The 14888-nt window shown below is 40.3% G+C and overlaps 2 protein-coding genes across 3 annotated transcripts in view; both read left to right on the forward strand.

The window, feature by feature from the left end:
• RB195_000214 (uncharacterized protein) overlaps positions 1 to 9375 on the forward strand; it is a gene marked incomplete at both ends in the record, with an annotated part of 31691 nt that extends 22316 nt beyond the window's left edge. For both annotated transcript variants that reach the window (XM_064196425.1, XM_013441041.2), the window contains 17 exons: positions 1359 to 1497; positions 1616 to 1755; positions 1819 to 1914; positions 1982 to 2172; positions 5463 to 5532; positions 5832 to 6051; positions 6113 to 6136; positions 6188 to 6433; positions 7067 to 7210; positions 7296 to 7471; positions 7526 to 7624; positions 7919 to 8113; positions 8198 to 8317; positions 8382 to 8579; positions 8772 to 8858; positions 8938 to 9191; positions 9297 to 9375. In XM_064196425.1, coding sequence (XP_064052306.1) covers positions 1359 to 1497; positions 1616 to 1755; positions 1819 to 1914; positions 1982 to 2172; positions 5463 to 5532; positions 5832 to 6051; positions 6113 to 6136; positions 6188 to 6433; positions 7067 to 7210; positions 7296 to 7471; positions 7526 to 7624; positions 7919 to 8113; positions 8198 to 8317; positions 8382 to 8579; positions 8772 to 8858; positions 8938 to 9191; positions 9297 to 9375 — 2478 coding nt within the window. The remainder of the gene's footprint in view (positions 1 to 1358; positions 1498 to 1615; positions 1756 to 1818; positions 1915 to 1981; positions 2173 to 5462; positions 5533 to 5831; positions 6052 to 6112; positions 6137 to 6187; positions 6434 to 7066; positions 7211 to 7295; positions 7472 to 7525; positions 7625 to 7918; positions 8114 to 8197; positions 8318 to 8381; positions 8580 to 8771; positions 8859 to 8937; positions 9192 to 9296) is intronic.
• Positions 9376 to 10151: 776 nt separating this feature from the next.
• On the forward strand, positions 10152 to 14207 carry RB195_000215 (uncharacterized protein; the record flags this gene model as incomplete). Its single annotated transcript, XM_064196426.1, has 6 exons — positions 10152 to 10215; positions 11804 to 11942; positions 12045 to 12235; positions 13556 to 13695; positions 13908 to 13988; positions 14115 to 14207. 6 exons carry the CDS (start codon positions 10152 to 10154, stop codon positions 14205 to 14207), a joined length of 708 nt encoding a protein of 235 aa, XP_064052307.1.
• Between the last annotated feature and the right edge of the window lie 681 nt (positions 14208 to 14888).

The raw sequence follows: 14888 nt of genomic DNA on the forward strand, positions 1-14888 counted from the left end.
GTTCTAATAAGGCAGTGCTGTAGTTTCAAAAAAAAACCACCCAAAGTTAGTTTCTTATTTACTTTCCCTCAGTACCACCTCAGTTTGGAAATGTTGTTTGAAGTGTTGCGAAAAGTTCCAAAGTTCCCTCCTTCTACTTTTTTTACCTCACGTTAACTTAGGATAAAGCGAAGTTATATATCACTACCAAAGTGTTAAAGGTAAGAATTTTGGCAGAATTCGGCACGTAATTCACAATTATCACAGCGAAACATTTCTGAATTTCGAAGGAAATGCAGGCTACTGATCTGCTGCTCAGAACCCCAAGATCAACTGTATGGTGATGCACTAGCACACCTCTGCCCGCAACAATCATTGACTGTGTATTATTATTTGGACCAAACACACCGATCAGGCTGCTCTATGCCTTCACTGTTCACGTTTCAATCTCGAAATCCTATAAAAACTTACCTCCCCATAGTTTTACGCAGCCGTACCTTCTTGTCCACGTCCCTCAACTCAGTATGCAGATCTATGAGCTGTTCCCTGCATGTATGCCTTCAAAATCTTTTGGTCTTACTTATTATGCGAAACATGCAATCTTTGTGATGAGTCTTTTGTAAAAATGCCAATAATGCAGTTCTTAGTAGGAAGATTTTGGAATGTTGCATCATTGTGCAAGACGAGATGTCATTTCTCTTAATAACACTTGGTTTTGTGACAGGAATCCATGAAAGTTGCTACATTCTACAAATTTTCACTCATCAACGTTCACCAAAAATGAAGGACCGGCTTTAGCCGGATGTTGGAGCTAGTCTCATGCAAAATGTTTATATTTACAGTTGCAAAGAATCAGTGAATTTTGAACCTTTAAATCTTCGGTTTGTCGTTATTCTCACAATCACACAGCTATAATTTCACCCCGAACTGAGTTCCAGGTATATAATTCGGTGACAGTCGAATCCTCACATATGATAACATTGTTTGAGAGGAATCTTACAGAGTTTTATTACGATTCTATTCTATCTATTCTATTATGGATGTTGAGATTGCGATGAAATGGAGAAGAGAGCTCCTATGATTTATCTTAGTTGAAAAAAGCTGGAAAAGTGCTGATCATACCGTATTCGACATTCGGTTGCTGACAGGCGCGGTGTGTTGGTCCTGCAGCGAACTGTTCGCGATCGGATCTTAGGCATAATCAATAATCAGGTTATGATGGAATGATGGCTTCGGTTTTTGTGGCCGCTGTTCATAGCCATATATTCCTAAATTTCAGGGCAAATGTAATTATTGTTTCTCTGCTGAAGGGTTGCTAACGTAGCTGGTGTACATTCGAGAATGCATAGCTTGCAATGACTTTATTCTAACATTTACAGACTCATGATCGTGTTCCCAAGATGCGCGCTGTAGAGGAGCCACTCGTCATCACAGTTACTCCTGAACGTCCGAATGCGTCATTGAACCGTCAGCAGAAAAGGTCTGCAAATCGCCGCAGTCGCAACGAAAGCGGGAAAAGTGAGTAATGCATCTCATCAATGCAGTTGATTTCTGCATCATATTATTCGATGAAATTTATCGCTGTATACTTCGAGTTCATAGTTTTGTTTTGTTTTTCTTATCTGTTCTCTTCCAGGCACAAACGGTCAAGCAACAATATCTGTTTTCAATAATTCGGCTTCTTCAAAAGTTTCTGTCTCTCCTGTGTTGTTGCAGCCTTCTAAGGTTAATGTTTCATCGGACGAATGGGTGAAAGCTAGCAAGAAATCGAAGACGGTTAATCTTCAACCATTGACTTTCTTGATGTTCATTTTATGATGGATTTTATGTCCAATTTAGGCCAATAGAACGAAAGCTCCAACCGCAATCATTTCCGCAGCTTGCAAAGACTTCTACTTAGACGATAACTATAGTGGCTGGAAAGACGTAGAGTTGGTAAGTTTTAGTGCTACTTCTTCGTATTTATTCAATCATTTAATATATGCCCAAACTTTCGTTTCAGTCTCGACGCCGCTCAACTACGCTCAGTGTTTGTAGCAGCGTTATAGCACGAGTGATAGGTCGAGGCGGTGCTAATATCAATGCAATACGTGAGGCCACTGGTGCATCAATTGAGGTTGAGAAGCAATCAGCTGTTCGTCGTGACCAACATGATCGACAGATTTGTATTCGTGGAACACAAGAAACAGTGCGGTGAGCTCATAGATATACACTTTTTACGCGTCTGCGATAATAGTATCGAATTTCTCTCATTTAATTTGGAATTGAGCATCATTTTCAAATGACACTAGAGTCAGCTGTTGTTGTAACGATGTTATTTATAATTTTGTTGCTGTTGCTTTGCTTCTCAAATCACGATTCACGCTTTAACAATTATAGGTTGTTTTTTTTTAACCAGAGGGATAAGGTAATTTGATATTGTGCCTCATTATAGGCAGGTTTTTTCTTTATAATGATATCATGAGAAAAATGGGCAAAGTTATTGTAATTTCATATGATAATTGTACGTTCACGTTATCTTTACTATTTTTGTGATATATAAGAGGTAGTTTCATCTTGTTTTTATTAGTAATGTGGTGCTATTTTTACGAGTTAAGAACGGTGAAAATAAGCGGCATCATGGTTATCCATGATGCCGCATTAAATTTCAAGAACGAGCTTCTAATTAAATCGCCGGCAACCGCAGAAGAATGTGATGTCACGTGACGGTTGAGCACAATAAACCAAGGGGTCGTTTGTGAGAGAGTAGGCAGTAGCGTGGATCGATGAGTAGCCTCGCGCCGCAGCTTGTGGACTGCTTCCCTAGTTAGGCATGCGACGTGCCGTCAAGATACTCTAAGCTCTGGCCTGCTAGCGGGTATCCCATCGACTGCATCGATGAGCTTACGAAATGGCGGTCGTCTTATTCATTCTTTTATTTTTCTACACATTCACAATAATAAACTTGACCAATTTGTATCTTTTTGCACAATGAAAATTCGTCGTAAACACTACATTCTTTTATACCAAGTTCACAATATGTTGGTATTTTGTATTTCTATATGGACATATTTGTGATATTGTGTGAAGAGCCTTCTCGATAATCTTTTTTCCGCATTTCCAAATGGTACCCTCGCGTAGACGATTCTTTGGGAGAAATCCGTACCTAACTTCTTCTGTATATTTGGCTCTTTTTAATCTGACCGAGCTAAAAATTGCTGTCGAGATAGTTTCTCTGAAGATTTCTCAGTAAGTAATGAATTATTGTCGAAATTATGTACTCTTATTTATCTTGACTTTCTCGAAAGAAAACACAAAAGGCAATCCTTTCCATGTTCAAATTTTGTAGTATCGGGAAAACGCTTCCATCCACGAATTTGCTTAGTTTTGTTAAGAGTTCACGAGTTATTTCTTCCTTGCTGTTCACTTTCCTACCACCATCGCTTATAGTAAATTAACCTTCACCATTGTCACTAACACTGACGTAGGAGTTGTTGATGATGCAAATTGTCGTCATATCGGCTCTGTGATTGCGCTGCACCATTGTTAGTGAGGATCAAAAATAGTGATGAGATGGCGGGACTCGAGGAAAGTGATTGAAAATGTTTTCGTTTTGACCGACCATTATTATCCCAAGTTCCTGGGCCAGGTTTTACTCAACAGTTTAAGACGCGCCCATTGGATCAATCATCTGCTTCGCTTGACCTTTCATAAATACAGCTTAGCAACCACAAATTCTAAGATTTGGGGGAAGAGTGAGCCCTGAGAGTGTCATTAAAATTACTTCCGCAAATGCCAAAACAAGCATTTGGAACCTCAGTGAGTTATTGCCTGTGGAAGCTTCGATTTTGTGATATTGAGTTAGCGCATTTCCCATTTAATTTACCCGCGAAACTTGCCGTTCCTGTTAGATGTTTGCTTGGATTATCCATGTTAATTCGTTGCTCTTACTTTCCCGAATATCCGCATTATTACATACATTTCTTCTTGTTAGTAACAAATCCTTGCTTAGTTTCTTTAAGATTTTTATTTTCTAGAAGCCTTTTTTGCTCTTTCTTGCACGATGTGTTCTCTCAAATCCACCTTTAGTTTTGAGGTATATTTATAGCCTTTGACCCACTTTATACCGTTCCGCCCATGCGCCCTTTATGCAGCAGCAACGTTGCAGAATTTTCCAGAAAAATTTTTTCTGATTAAGAATGCAGACGGGTTCCTCCCTGCCATAGCATTCTGCTTGAATCTAGCGAACATTTTCGAAATCCCTAAAATCGATTTTGCGGAAACTCAATATTGCCGCTATCGATTTCACCGCTTTATTGGTTTATGTGCACGTTTTTCCTACTCCCGAGTCCTTGTATACGCTTCAGTAAGCTTTTCCAACCTTTTCTAATCCTTGTCGAAAAGCCATGAAAAAATAAGCATGTAATGAAAATGATCGATAAAAGCTGGTTGTTTTCGGGTTAATTGTTGTCTCAGAGCAATGTCGGGTATGAGGGTGGTGCTCGTAGTCAGTGTAGGTGGAATTTTTACATCCAGCATATACGACAACCTCAGTGATTGGTTCTGGCGTGTCTACAAGAAGAGTAAATCAAAATCACTAAAATCGATAAAACCGCAGGCGAATCACTACTCGAGCAGAATAGTGCTCGACAACCCCGTCCTTGTTCCAAAATGTCCGTGGACAATGTTAGGCGCTCGGTCAAACAGATAAGCAATTAAACAAACACATTTCACAAATTATTATATAGAGAATTATTTTGGCTTAGCCTAAGAAGTTGTAATCCACAGTAAACAAACCTCGATAAATTGGCCTTAAATTTGCCCCTTAGGATAAAAACACTGACTTCTTGCTCAAACAAGTTACATGATTCCTCTCTGCTTTTCTTCTCTTTTTTCTCATTCTTCTTATTCTTTCTCCTGCCTTTTCGTTGATGTTCATCTATGTCATTTTTACCCCTTTCTTTATTATTTATTTTATTCGCTTCCCCGTATTGGTCTCGTCTGCTGACATCAATAATATACGTTGGGTTTGGGAGCTTCAAATAATATAGCCCTATGTTTCACTACTCTCCCTTTTATGGTTATAATTTATTGTTTTTTTTAATGAAGCGTTCATCTATAGTCGGGTTATCCCGATCTGAAGCTCAGTGCAGTTACGTAGGCTGCTGCGCTTGAAGCGAAGCGGTGGGACCAGCGGTTAGGATCGAGGGGGGAACCCTTATTAGCTCCACTTATCGCTGCAGTCCCGGTTGGTCGCAACGGCCAGCTCAACAGCGCCGCTTCGAGCTTACCGCTTACGCGGCTGCTCCGAACTTCACGTCGTTTTGGCCTGACTATATATTGTTTATGCTAACAGATCCAAACATTCGCCTTAAGAACAAAATCTGATCTTGTGGCTTGTAGTATGTTCTTTTAGAGATGAAATGATACAGTACAGATGTTTGTTCTGTAATTTTTCGTCTTTTCGTCGTTTCTTTTACCTGCATCGCAGAATTTGATTCCAGAAATGCCACTCTTATGATCAATGGTCTCATCACGGACAACGAGATCTCCGTAACGGACGTCATAAGACAGGTTTCTTACATTGCATTTTTTTTAAATTTCCAAACCAGCTTGCTACATTATGATCGCGGATGGTTCGGGTTTCTACTTTGTATGTTCTTTCCTTTTTGTTTCGATGTTTGCTCACTTTATTTGGATCTTAGTTAGTCCTTTTTCTGGCTTATCTATTTCTGAGGAGATTCGTTCTACATACATAGTGGTTGTAATTTTTTTTGAAAGACTTATTTAATTTATGGCGTTATATGATTAATTCTTGTAATATTTTCAAGCACTGCATGTTCAATTAGGATTTTCCATCAATTTCTCCTTAGGTTCTTCGTGGAAACGCATCTTCAACTACCTCAGTTGACGGTGTATCACGTTTGAGTAACTCGCACGACTCCAAAACGACGGTGGTTGTAACTACCACTGCCTCTTCGGCAGCTTCTGCTGCTTCAAAACCTGCAGCGATGCCTCCTGTCACGACAAATGTATGGCAACAACGAATGGCGGCACGCCAGCGTGAACAACAACAGCAGCAAGCGATTACTGGCAAGTTAACTCGTTCTACACTTTTTGATCAACGTGTTAATTTTTTTTTTCATATTTTCAGCCAACACTTCTGGTAAAGAAAAGGGTATGTCTTCTTCTGCTGCAGTAGTTACTTCCACTCCTTCCTCTGCTGCAGGAACATCTGCGGTTCCTTTGTTGGGAGGCTCATCTCTTTATGGCACTGCTCTTGGAACCTCAAAAGTTCTCTCTGCTCCAATCGGCTCAAGTTCAGCTACATCCTCAGTTAAGACTGATGGACAGCTGATTTCTGCTCCCACTGTTCCTGTACCTATCGGTCCACCGAGTTCTATTACCTCGCTTGACAGGGAACTCCCTCGAAAAGCACCTGGCTACAGATCGCCGAGTGTTCAGACCTCATCTGGTGAGTTTCAGTATGTTTTGTCGTGAAGTGTTACTCTCTTTTCTACTTCTCTTTTCAGAAAAACGATAATTTTATTCGATTTGTGCTCTGCTTTAAGAATTTAGATAACAAATATTCTGGAAAGTAAAGATCGTGGGTCGGCGTGGCATCACAAAAGATGACGTGTTTAAGTCTGACTATCTACCAGTGGTGTTTCAACAAATTCTTTCTATTATCATCTAACCCTCTGACCTTATTTTCCAAGTGTCTGAAAACTTAATACACTCGTTCAAATTACGAAAGACCTCGCACATCTCAGACAAAACAAACTCATAAGTAAAATTTACAGAAAAGACAGTGTTTCACTATATTGACATTGGATACCATTCTTGGATGTTGATATTCTGTCCTATTTCAGACTTTTAGTACGGAACGATAAAATGTAAATGCATAAATTCTCCTTTTCTCTTCTAGTCACTCTTCCAGTTCGATTCTTTTGAAAACCTTCGGCTTTTATGTCTGTTTTATGCTTTTAACCTAGAAAAGAGGTGGAATGCAACTTTTCGATGTAGTGAATGTGATGAACAATGTAAATATTGGTCCGATTCATCTATATTATCAAGGAACTCCATATATAGTATTTATTATATTTAGTCCCATCGTCCGTATCTTCATCGCCACCTCTTACTGTCACATCAGCTGGAGCTAACTCTTCATCTCGATGTACAATGGGATCTCCACCTACTCCCATTGCTCCGCCTCCAGGATTTTCTGCACTTGCTTCGGAAGTTGGGAAATGTAAGAGTGCTTGTAATTCCTTTGAATTTGAATGCGCAAACTTCTTACACCATATTTTCATCGCGTTATCGTTTTCCCGATTCAGCTCTCTCAGCCGACCATCCACCAGCTGACATTATCCCCTCACCTTTGAACTCCGCACCTGCTGCTTCCCTTGGGAGTCTTCCCAGTGTCGATTCCCTCACTACTCCTACAGGAGCTGGCAATGATCTCTCATCTATGCAATTTTTGGATGAGAACACACGAGCTAAGCTTGCTGAGGTAATTTCTACGCTCATTCATGAGTATTGTATTTAGTTATGTAGTCGTTTTTAGATCTGGGGAACGGGAAAACAGGATCAGTCTTCGCAGGAACAAGCGTGGGGAAATCAAGTGCTACTGAACAGTTTTCCAAATCTTAGCATTGGCAGTTCGGTTAGTATCATTTCTTACCCATTGCGTTTAAAAAAAGTGAAAAATGAGTCAACGCGCCCTTTTTTCGTGGATTGATGTTATGTCTATACTTTGCATTTTAGTAGTGTTTTGTTTGCGTTTTTTACTTGAGGTAACGCTCCCTTATTTGGCCATGTTTTTGTTCTTCTTCTTTAATTTTGTTTCTACTTATTGACAAATAGCAAAATGTAGAAGTGTAGTTTCGCTTCCAGAGTTATTCAAGATTATTTAGGGTCACAAGTTAAAATACGACTGTAGCTATGTTTTTTTTTGCAGTCTACCGATTGGACAAGTGCACCTTCTGAGAGCTTATTCATGAGCTCGCCATCATCGAAAGTTGCGGCAAGTGTCCCTTCGAATCCACAGATCACCTCTACTTACCAGCCATCTACAACATTTGTGACCACAACGACTGGCAACGATTGGGCTTTGACTTCCAATAAGCAGCTTCCTTTGTATGCTAGACCCCAGGTTACTACTTTTGCTGACATATACTCATTGCCTTTTCTATTAATGGTTTTTCTTGCATTTTTCCCTTATGGAAAGGTATTGCAGATGCGTGTTCCCTCCGTTCACTCGCATAGTCTGAGTAGCACAGTCTCATCGTCAGTTTCTTCACGAACTTATAATTCGAGCACCAATAATCAACCTGAGAATAACGTACTATTCAACCAGGTTAGTGGAGCATCCAAACAAATCTGCTAATGGAATCAAATCGATTTTTCTTTTTTTTTTGCAGTTGGCGGCCCAGTTATTGATCCAACAGCAGGGATCTTCATCAAATCCGGTAGCATCAGCGCAGTCCTACTATCCTTCTCCATCTTATACCGATCCGGCAATAATTGGGATGGGTCATTTGTCCACTTCTTCTGGTAACAGTGGAAATCCCGCCTCCGTCGTACAACCAATTAAGTCAGCATATACAAATCCTTACCAAGTAAGTGCCAGTCGTAATTAAGGTTTATGTAATTTGGTATTCAGTTTTGAATTATTTATTTTACGATGTTACTGGAAGCATTTGTCTCTTCGGTGAACAACAGTAAATCTATAATCACTATTAACGTGCAATGTGCAGGTTCTCATGCGAATACCAATAGATTACCATTCCGTTAGTGCTGCTGCATTTTAGGGCGCCAGCAATGAATATGAATCGCTAAACACACTCTTGAATAGCTCATTTGGTCACCATCAAAATGGAGACTTCAACATATCTCATGTAAGGGCTTCCGTTATTTTTATTTCTTTATTTTCCTCACTGCTCTGACAGGTAAAGAAGGTGATTAATGCTGTTACAGCAGTCATCGGCCTATCCATCATCGCCATCCGGTGGTCGTGCGTTGACAGCTTCTCGAATTCAAGCGAGTACCGGCGCTTTCGCTCCTCCTCCTGGCTTCGGAGCTGTCGCAACCTCGCAAAGCACCGGGATTGGCAGTGCCAACACGACGGTCCCTCCGCCTTCGCTTCGGCCTTACTACAATACCCAAATGCCACCTCCTGCTGGCCTTCCGCTCCAGCCATCTCAACACGCCTCGTTCGCCAATTTTAATAGGTATTTTTATTCATTTGTTTCTTATTGTGATTAGAATTATATAATATTCGACACACATTTCTTATTGTGATTAGAGTTGTATAATATTCGACACACATTTTGCAGTCAACACAATAATTGGATGTCATCCACTCACGGGAAACAAACTGGCAGTTTGCAGCAGCAAATGCCTTGGTGGAATTAGGCCACCCACGACTCTCATAGTCCGCTTTTTGCATAGGATTTAATCATCCTCGTCTTTGCATAGTCCTAACATAGCTATTGTACTCATGTCAGCGTTGCCATCACATCGTATTTTCTTTCATCACAAGGAGTTTATCTGCGTGAGTGTTAATTCCTAGAAAACGTCTGACGCATAGTTTGGTCTGTTCGGGTTTTTTTTTTGATATTAAATGCATCGAGACGTGTCATGGATTAATTCACATCTTATTTTCGAATTTCATTGCACGACGACATGTCTCGAGGTTGCCTTTTGTTGTGATTTGCGTGCACGCCGTTATTGTTTTTCTATTGTCGTACTGAAGATAATCCCTTCCAAATCGCCTCTCGATTTCGTTTCCTTGCTCTGCAGTTTCTTTATCAACTCTTCTGTGCTAGTGCGCGATTGTTTTCGGTCGACTGTCATTTGTCTTACATGTCCTGGCGACCCGGAAGGTGTCCGTGTCGCCCGTCTATTTGTGATTTCCTTCTGAGTACGTCGGTGTTGCTCTCCACTCGGTCTTGTTATGGTATATATCTTCTATTTCTATTTGCAAATTTTTATCGGCTATCATGATGACATCTCACAATATTGTATTAATTGCTACTTTACGAAGTTGCGTTAAGCTACATTCTCTTTATCTAATAAATTTAGAGTTATCTTACAAGTTTACTACTGTCCATTTTTTGTGCCGACAGGAGCGGTGAAATGTCCCACTTGACAGAACAACTTGACAGAAAATATGTCATTTATAGCTCCAGATGAACTTAACACGATTCTCTAGAGGACTGTTCAATTTGCTCAAAACATCGAAGTCAAGTGGATGTGGGTTTTCTGGTTTAGCATCGTTTCCTCTAGAGCCAAAATTTGCAGCTTTTGGAGAATTCTATTTATTCTCATAGATGGAGTTTGGTGTCCTTTCAAAGCAAAATCTTTATCTTATATGTTAGTAGTCGCTGCACCCCTCTTTGTTCGGTGATAGCTAACTCGCGCAAGAATACTGATTCATGCTCTGCGTTCTTATTGATTGTTACCTAAGGCGAATAAGATATACACACCGTGTAGTCAGAGTATTCTTAAGTACTGGTGTTTGGACACTGTTAGGGAACTCCATGTGGAACTTATACCCCAAAGTGTTAGGGACGGGATAAAGTGACTAGTGATAGATAAGTACTCATTTTTGCTGTTCATGAATGTCTTTCCAATATTTGTTTAAAAAAAAAGAAAAAAAAAACGAAGTAAGAGATAGTCGGAACGTCAAGCCAAAAATAGAGTTTCACCAGAACGTCGTTCGCAAAATAAGGAAACATAAATAGCAACTAATTCAATTTTATGTGGTGTTCTAAAAAAATGATGGAGTTCATCTGCAACCAGCTCCAATAGTTTTGACAAACTCTGAGACTGAGCTGAAACTGACAAATGCAACAGTGGTAAGTGAAGTGAACGATTAACTAATTAACCTATTGATGACAGCACCCTTTTTTGCGTATCTGGCACCGATCGACTTTTACGGGATATATTCGAAAAGGAAATAATATAATAAATGATAAAACCATTGAATAAAAGAAACTTTTAAAAAATTAGGAAGAAAATTGAGCTGCGCTGTCATCAAATAGTTAAACAATCGGACATGAGGATTCGTCAAATAGTTAAATACATGGAGATTGGCGTTTACGACCTCAAATCTACCCTAACCGAAAGAAGCCTAATAGAATAGAATTTACACATAGACTGCGCAACGTCGCAGTAAGTTGATGTTTAGAAACCCCTATGCGCACGTTTTGGAACTGAAAACAAAAGGAACTAAAAAATTTGGATTAAGTACTTTGCCACGATTACGTCCACAACATACGTTAATAATGCATAACCGCATAAGAAATGGAGCGGAAGTTCACTTCCAACAAACTAAAATTCGAAACACACCCAGTAGTAAAACAAACGATAAGGATAATGAAACGGGATTTCGCTCGGAGTACGTTTAAGTACGTAATCCCATCTACGCACAAGTACACAAGAAAATGATCAATAATAGGAAAGAGAGCTTTGAAGAGGTTTTCGGTATCCGTAGTCACCGAAGACATAAGACTTCATCCCGATAAAATACCTCCGGCACAAACTGTATGATAGGGAGAAAACGGCATGAAGCACGGTGCAGTTGCGGATGCGGTCGAACTGACGCGGTGAAGATAGCGGTTGCAATCGAGATGGGACCAAATGCGAACTGCAGCGAGAAATGGTGTCAGCAAAGGTCCTCCTAGATTCGTGCTTCATATCGTTTTGACCCTGCTATACATAGTGTTGTGAACGGGACGCATCGGTCAGGTTGAACTTTTTCGGTGGGTGCTACGCATGCATGCAGACTTATTTATGAACTATGTGTCATTGTTTCCTTATTTATCTCAAATATTTTCAGTACGTTCTCTCTATATTCAAGTTCAAGACACACCAAATCCACTGTCCCTGAAATTCTTACCTGGGCAGACTCTACCTGATAATCCACGTACATATGAATACACCAGTGTGGCATCTGCCAAGGACAGCCCTCTAGCAATGTGAGGAATCTTTTCGATTTAACTGTTCGTGCATTATTTTGGTGTGAAGCCTTGGAATTATGAGATTGTTATATACATTCTATATCAGTGCATTTTATTCAGGGAACTCTTTTGTGTTGACGGTGTGAAATCCGTTTTCCTCGGACAGGATTTCATCACAATCACAAAAAAAGACGAAGAGACGGATTGGGCGACGATGCGGGCAGAAATATTCTCCACAATAGCGAACTTCATTGAGTCAGGGAAACCTGTTATTCGACAGAATGGTTCAGCTCCTGTTCACGAAGATACAGGTAGGATAAAATTTCATCCTATGTTTATGTTTCTTGAAAATTCTATGCATTCATTTTGTGTAAAGTTATGTACTATCGCATCATTACAATTAATTTATTGTGGTTTATTGTAGTAGAACAGGTGTTGTGTGATTGATTTGTAAACATGGAAGCATTTTGTCCTATGTAGGATGAGTCTGCTATGGTGGTGATAAGCTGAAACGTTTGTGTCTTTGATGCAGCTGCTGTGCCTGCGATGAGCAGAGATGGTGGGAGGAAGTTTATTAGTGTTTATTGATTGTAGTGTTAGTGTACAACGACAAGGTTATATAGATCCGGCCTTATACAGAGGTCGGTCTTATGATAAAGGATAAAAGATGAAGTTTCTGGCGTTAATCAGTCCGATTACAATACGAACGCGTAACTGGCCTATGCAATGACTTGCGGGGGCCACCCGATGTGTCAAGTCAGTATTTTTATCCTCCTAGACAAGTCTGGTACCAATTTATCGACCCCGGGGGGATGAAAGGCTTGATGAGCACTAGGGCGGATTGGAAGCTCCGATCGATCGTGCAGGAAGCGGAACCCCTAACCGCTACACTACACCCGCCGATCACATGATGATCTCCGATAATTGCATTTATGGCCTTCATTGATAACAATCACAATGTACTACTGCTGTTTTATTACTATCCTGCTTGTTATCCTACAGAAGATGGCCCCGATAAGATAATCGACGTCGAAGTCCAGAAGAGCTCACTGCAAAGGCTTCGAGTACCGCTTCCCGAACTCTACTACTTGTTAGAGTTGGGGGGTTCAGCAATCTAGCAGATCGATGGCGATCTAGCCGAGGTGCTGGAATCTTCTCACCAGGTTGGTTGCTGTTGCCTCACGAACAGCAACCCCTTTGCGCAGTGTTGGGGACAGATGAACACCTTTTCATCTTTCCGTTGTACTATCTCACTAGAGTATAAGGTTTTCCTCGAGTTCTTGTCCTCACACATCTTTTCACATTCCCTCACTCTTTACGTTCATCCGTCCTCGCCATTTTTTTCATCTTAGGTGTACCTTCCTCCTCTTCTTCATCTGATCACTTACTGGATTTCTTTCCGAACATGTGCAACAAAAAAGATATCATTCTAATTCGTATTAGTATTTTATCGAGCACTGCAATCATTGAAAGCTAAGTGTTTTAGGTATAAATGTTTTTAGCGAAATGATAGATTATCACTTGTTTTTTTTTTCTCTTATGACTACGCACCATTTTTTTTTCTTGTCTTAATTTTCCGCTGTTCTTGTAGAACCGATGGTTTGTCATCTACGATTTCTATAGTTTTTCAGAAATCAATGAAAACGATGATGATACGGTGGCGATGATCAAAGAGTTATTAGATTCCCGTGTGCGCCCTATGGTTCAAGAGGATGGCGGCGACGTGACATATATGGGTTTCGAAGATGGAACTGTAAAATTGAAACTGAAGGTTTGTGTTACAGTTCCCAGAGTCATTATACTGTATTGATTTAACACAAATATATTAAAAGTACGGCAAAAAAGGAGAGCCGACATCATCTTACGGTTCAAAGAAGTGTTTTGTATTCCAGTTTCTGTACGAATTAAGAGACAAGAGTTGTCTTAATACCATATTCTTTTATCTCCTTAAATCGTTCTTATCACGAAATTTCCTTCATTCAGGGTTCCTGCACTGGTTGTCCCAGCTCCTCCGTTACTCTCAAGTCTGGCATCCAAAACATGCTGCACTTCTACGTTCCTGAGGTATTATATACACATATAAATTGTTTATTTATATGGATCTAAATATGTAGACAAATAAATATGACTTAACGCTAAAGCAGCACCTATAATCGTCATGAATTTCTCTCTTAATCAGCATGCTTTCAGGTTAAAGAGGTGGTGGAAGTAACTGATGAATCGGATGATCTGGCTCAACGCGAGTTAGAGAAGTTTGAGAAGTCACGAGGTATCGTCGATTAACATGTGCGTCTACCATGATGGTGTTGTACGAATTACGTGATAATGATTTCGAAAGTCGTTTTGCAACAATAGATACTATAGCTTATTCGTACCAATCCATTTCGCTTGCCTTACAAAGTGGAACGTTTTTGCTACATCGTTGCGGACTTTATTAACTTTAATCACTCCCCTACTTCAACACACGCTTGTTGAATACATTGCGCTCATTCTTAGACTGTTGCCTCAGTGGTATTGATCTGTACATTAATTTCGTGAATCGATGTGATTGATGAGATGAATAAAACTGAAAAAGACAGAGAAGACACATATTCGAATGCAGTTACATCCTTGACAATGAGAACCTGATAACAACTATCATTTTTTATGTAGCACATTAAAATATGTGGATAATAGTGTAAGCGAACTGTCCTAACCAGTGGTATAGTAGGGTCAAAACGACATGAAGCACGTACGCTTGCGAAGGTCCCAACTCGGTTCCAAGTCCTGGCTCCACCGCGCCGTTTTGAGCGCGTATGCAAATGCACCGCAACTACACTCGTGATTCATGTCATTTTGACCCGACTATATAGCCTGGTCAAAGCGACCTGAAACTCGCTGCAGTTGCGCAAGTGGCTGCGCTCGAAGCGAAGCGGTGGAGCGGTAGCGGTTAGGATCAAGGGGAAACCTTTGCTAGGCCTATTC

Source organism: Necator americanus, chromosome IV, assembly GCF_031761385.1.
Source record: "Necator americanus strain Aroian chromosome IV, whole genome shotgun sequence".
Lineage (NCBI taxonomy): Eukaryota > Metazoa > Nematoda > Chromadorea > Rhabditida > Ancylostomatidae > Necator > Necator americanus.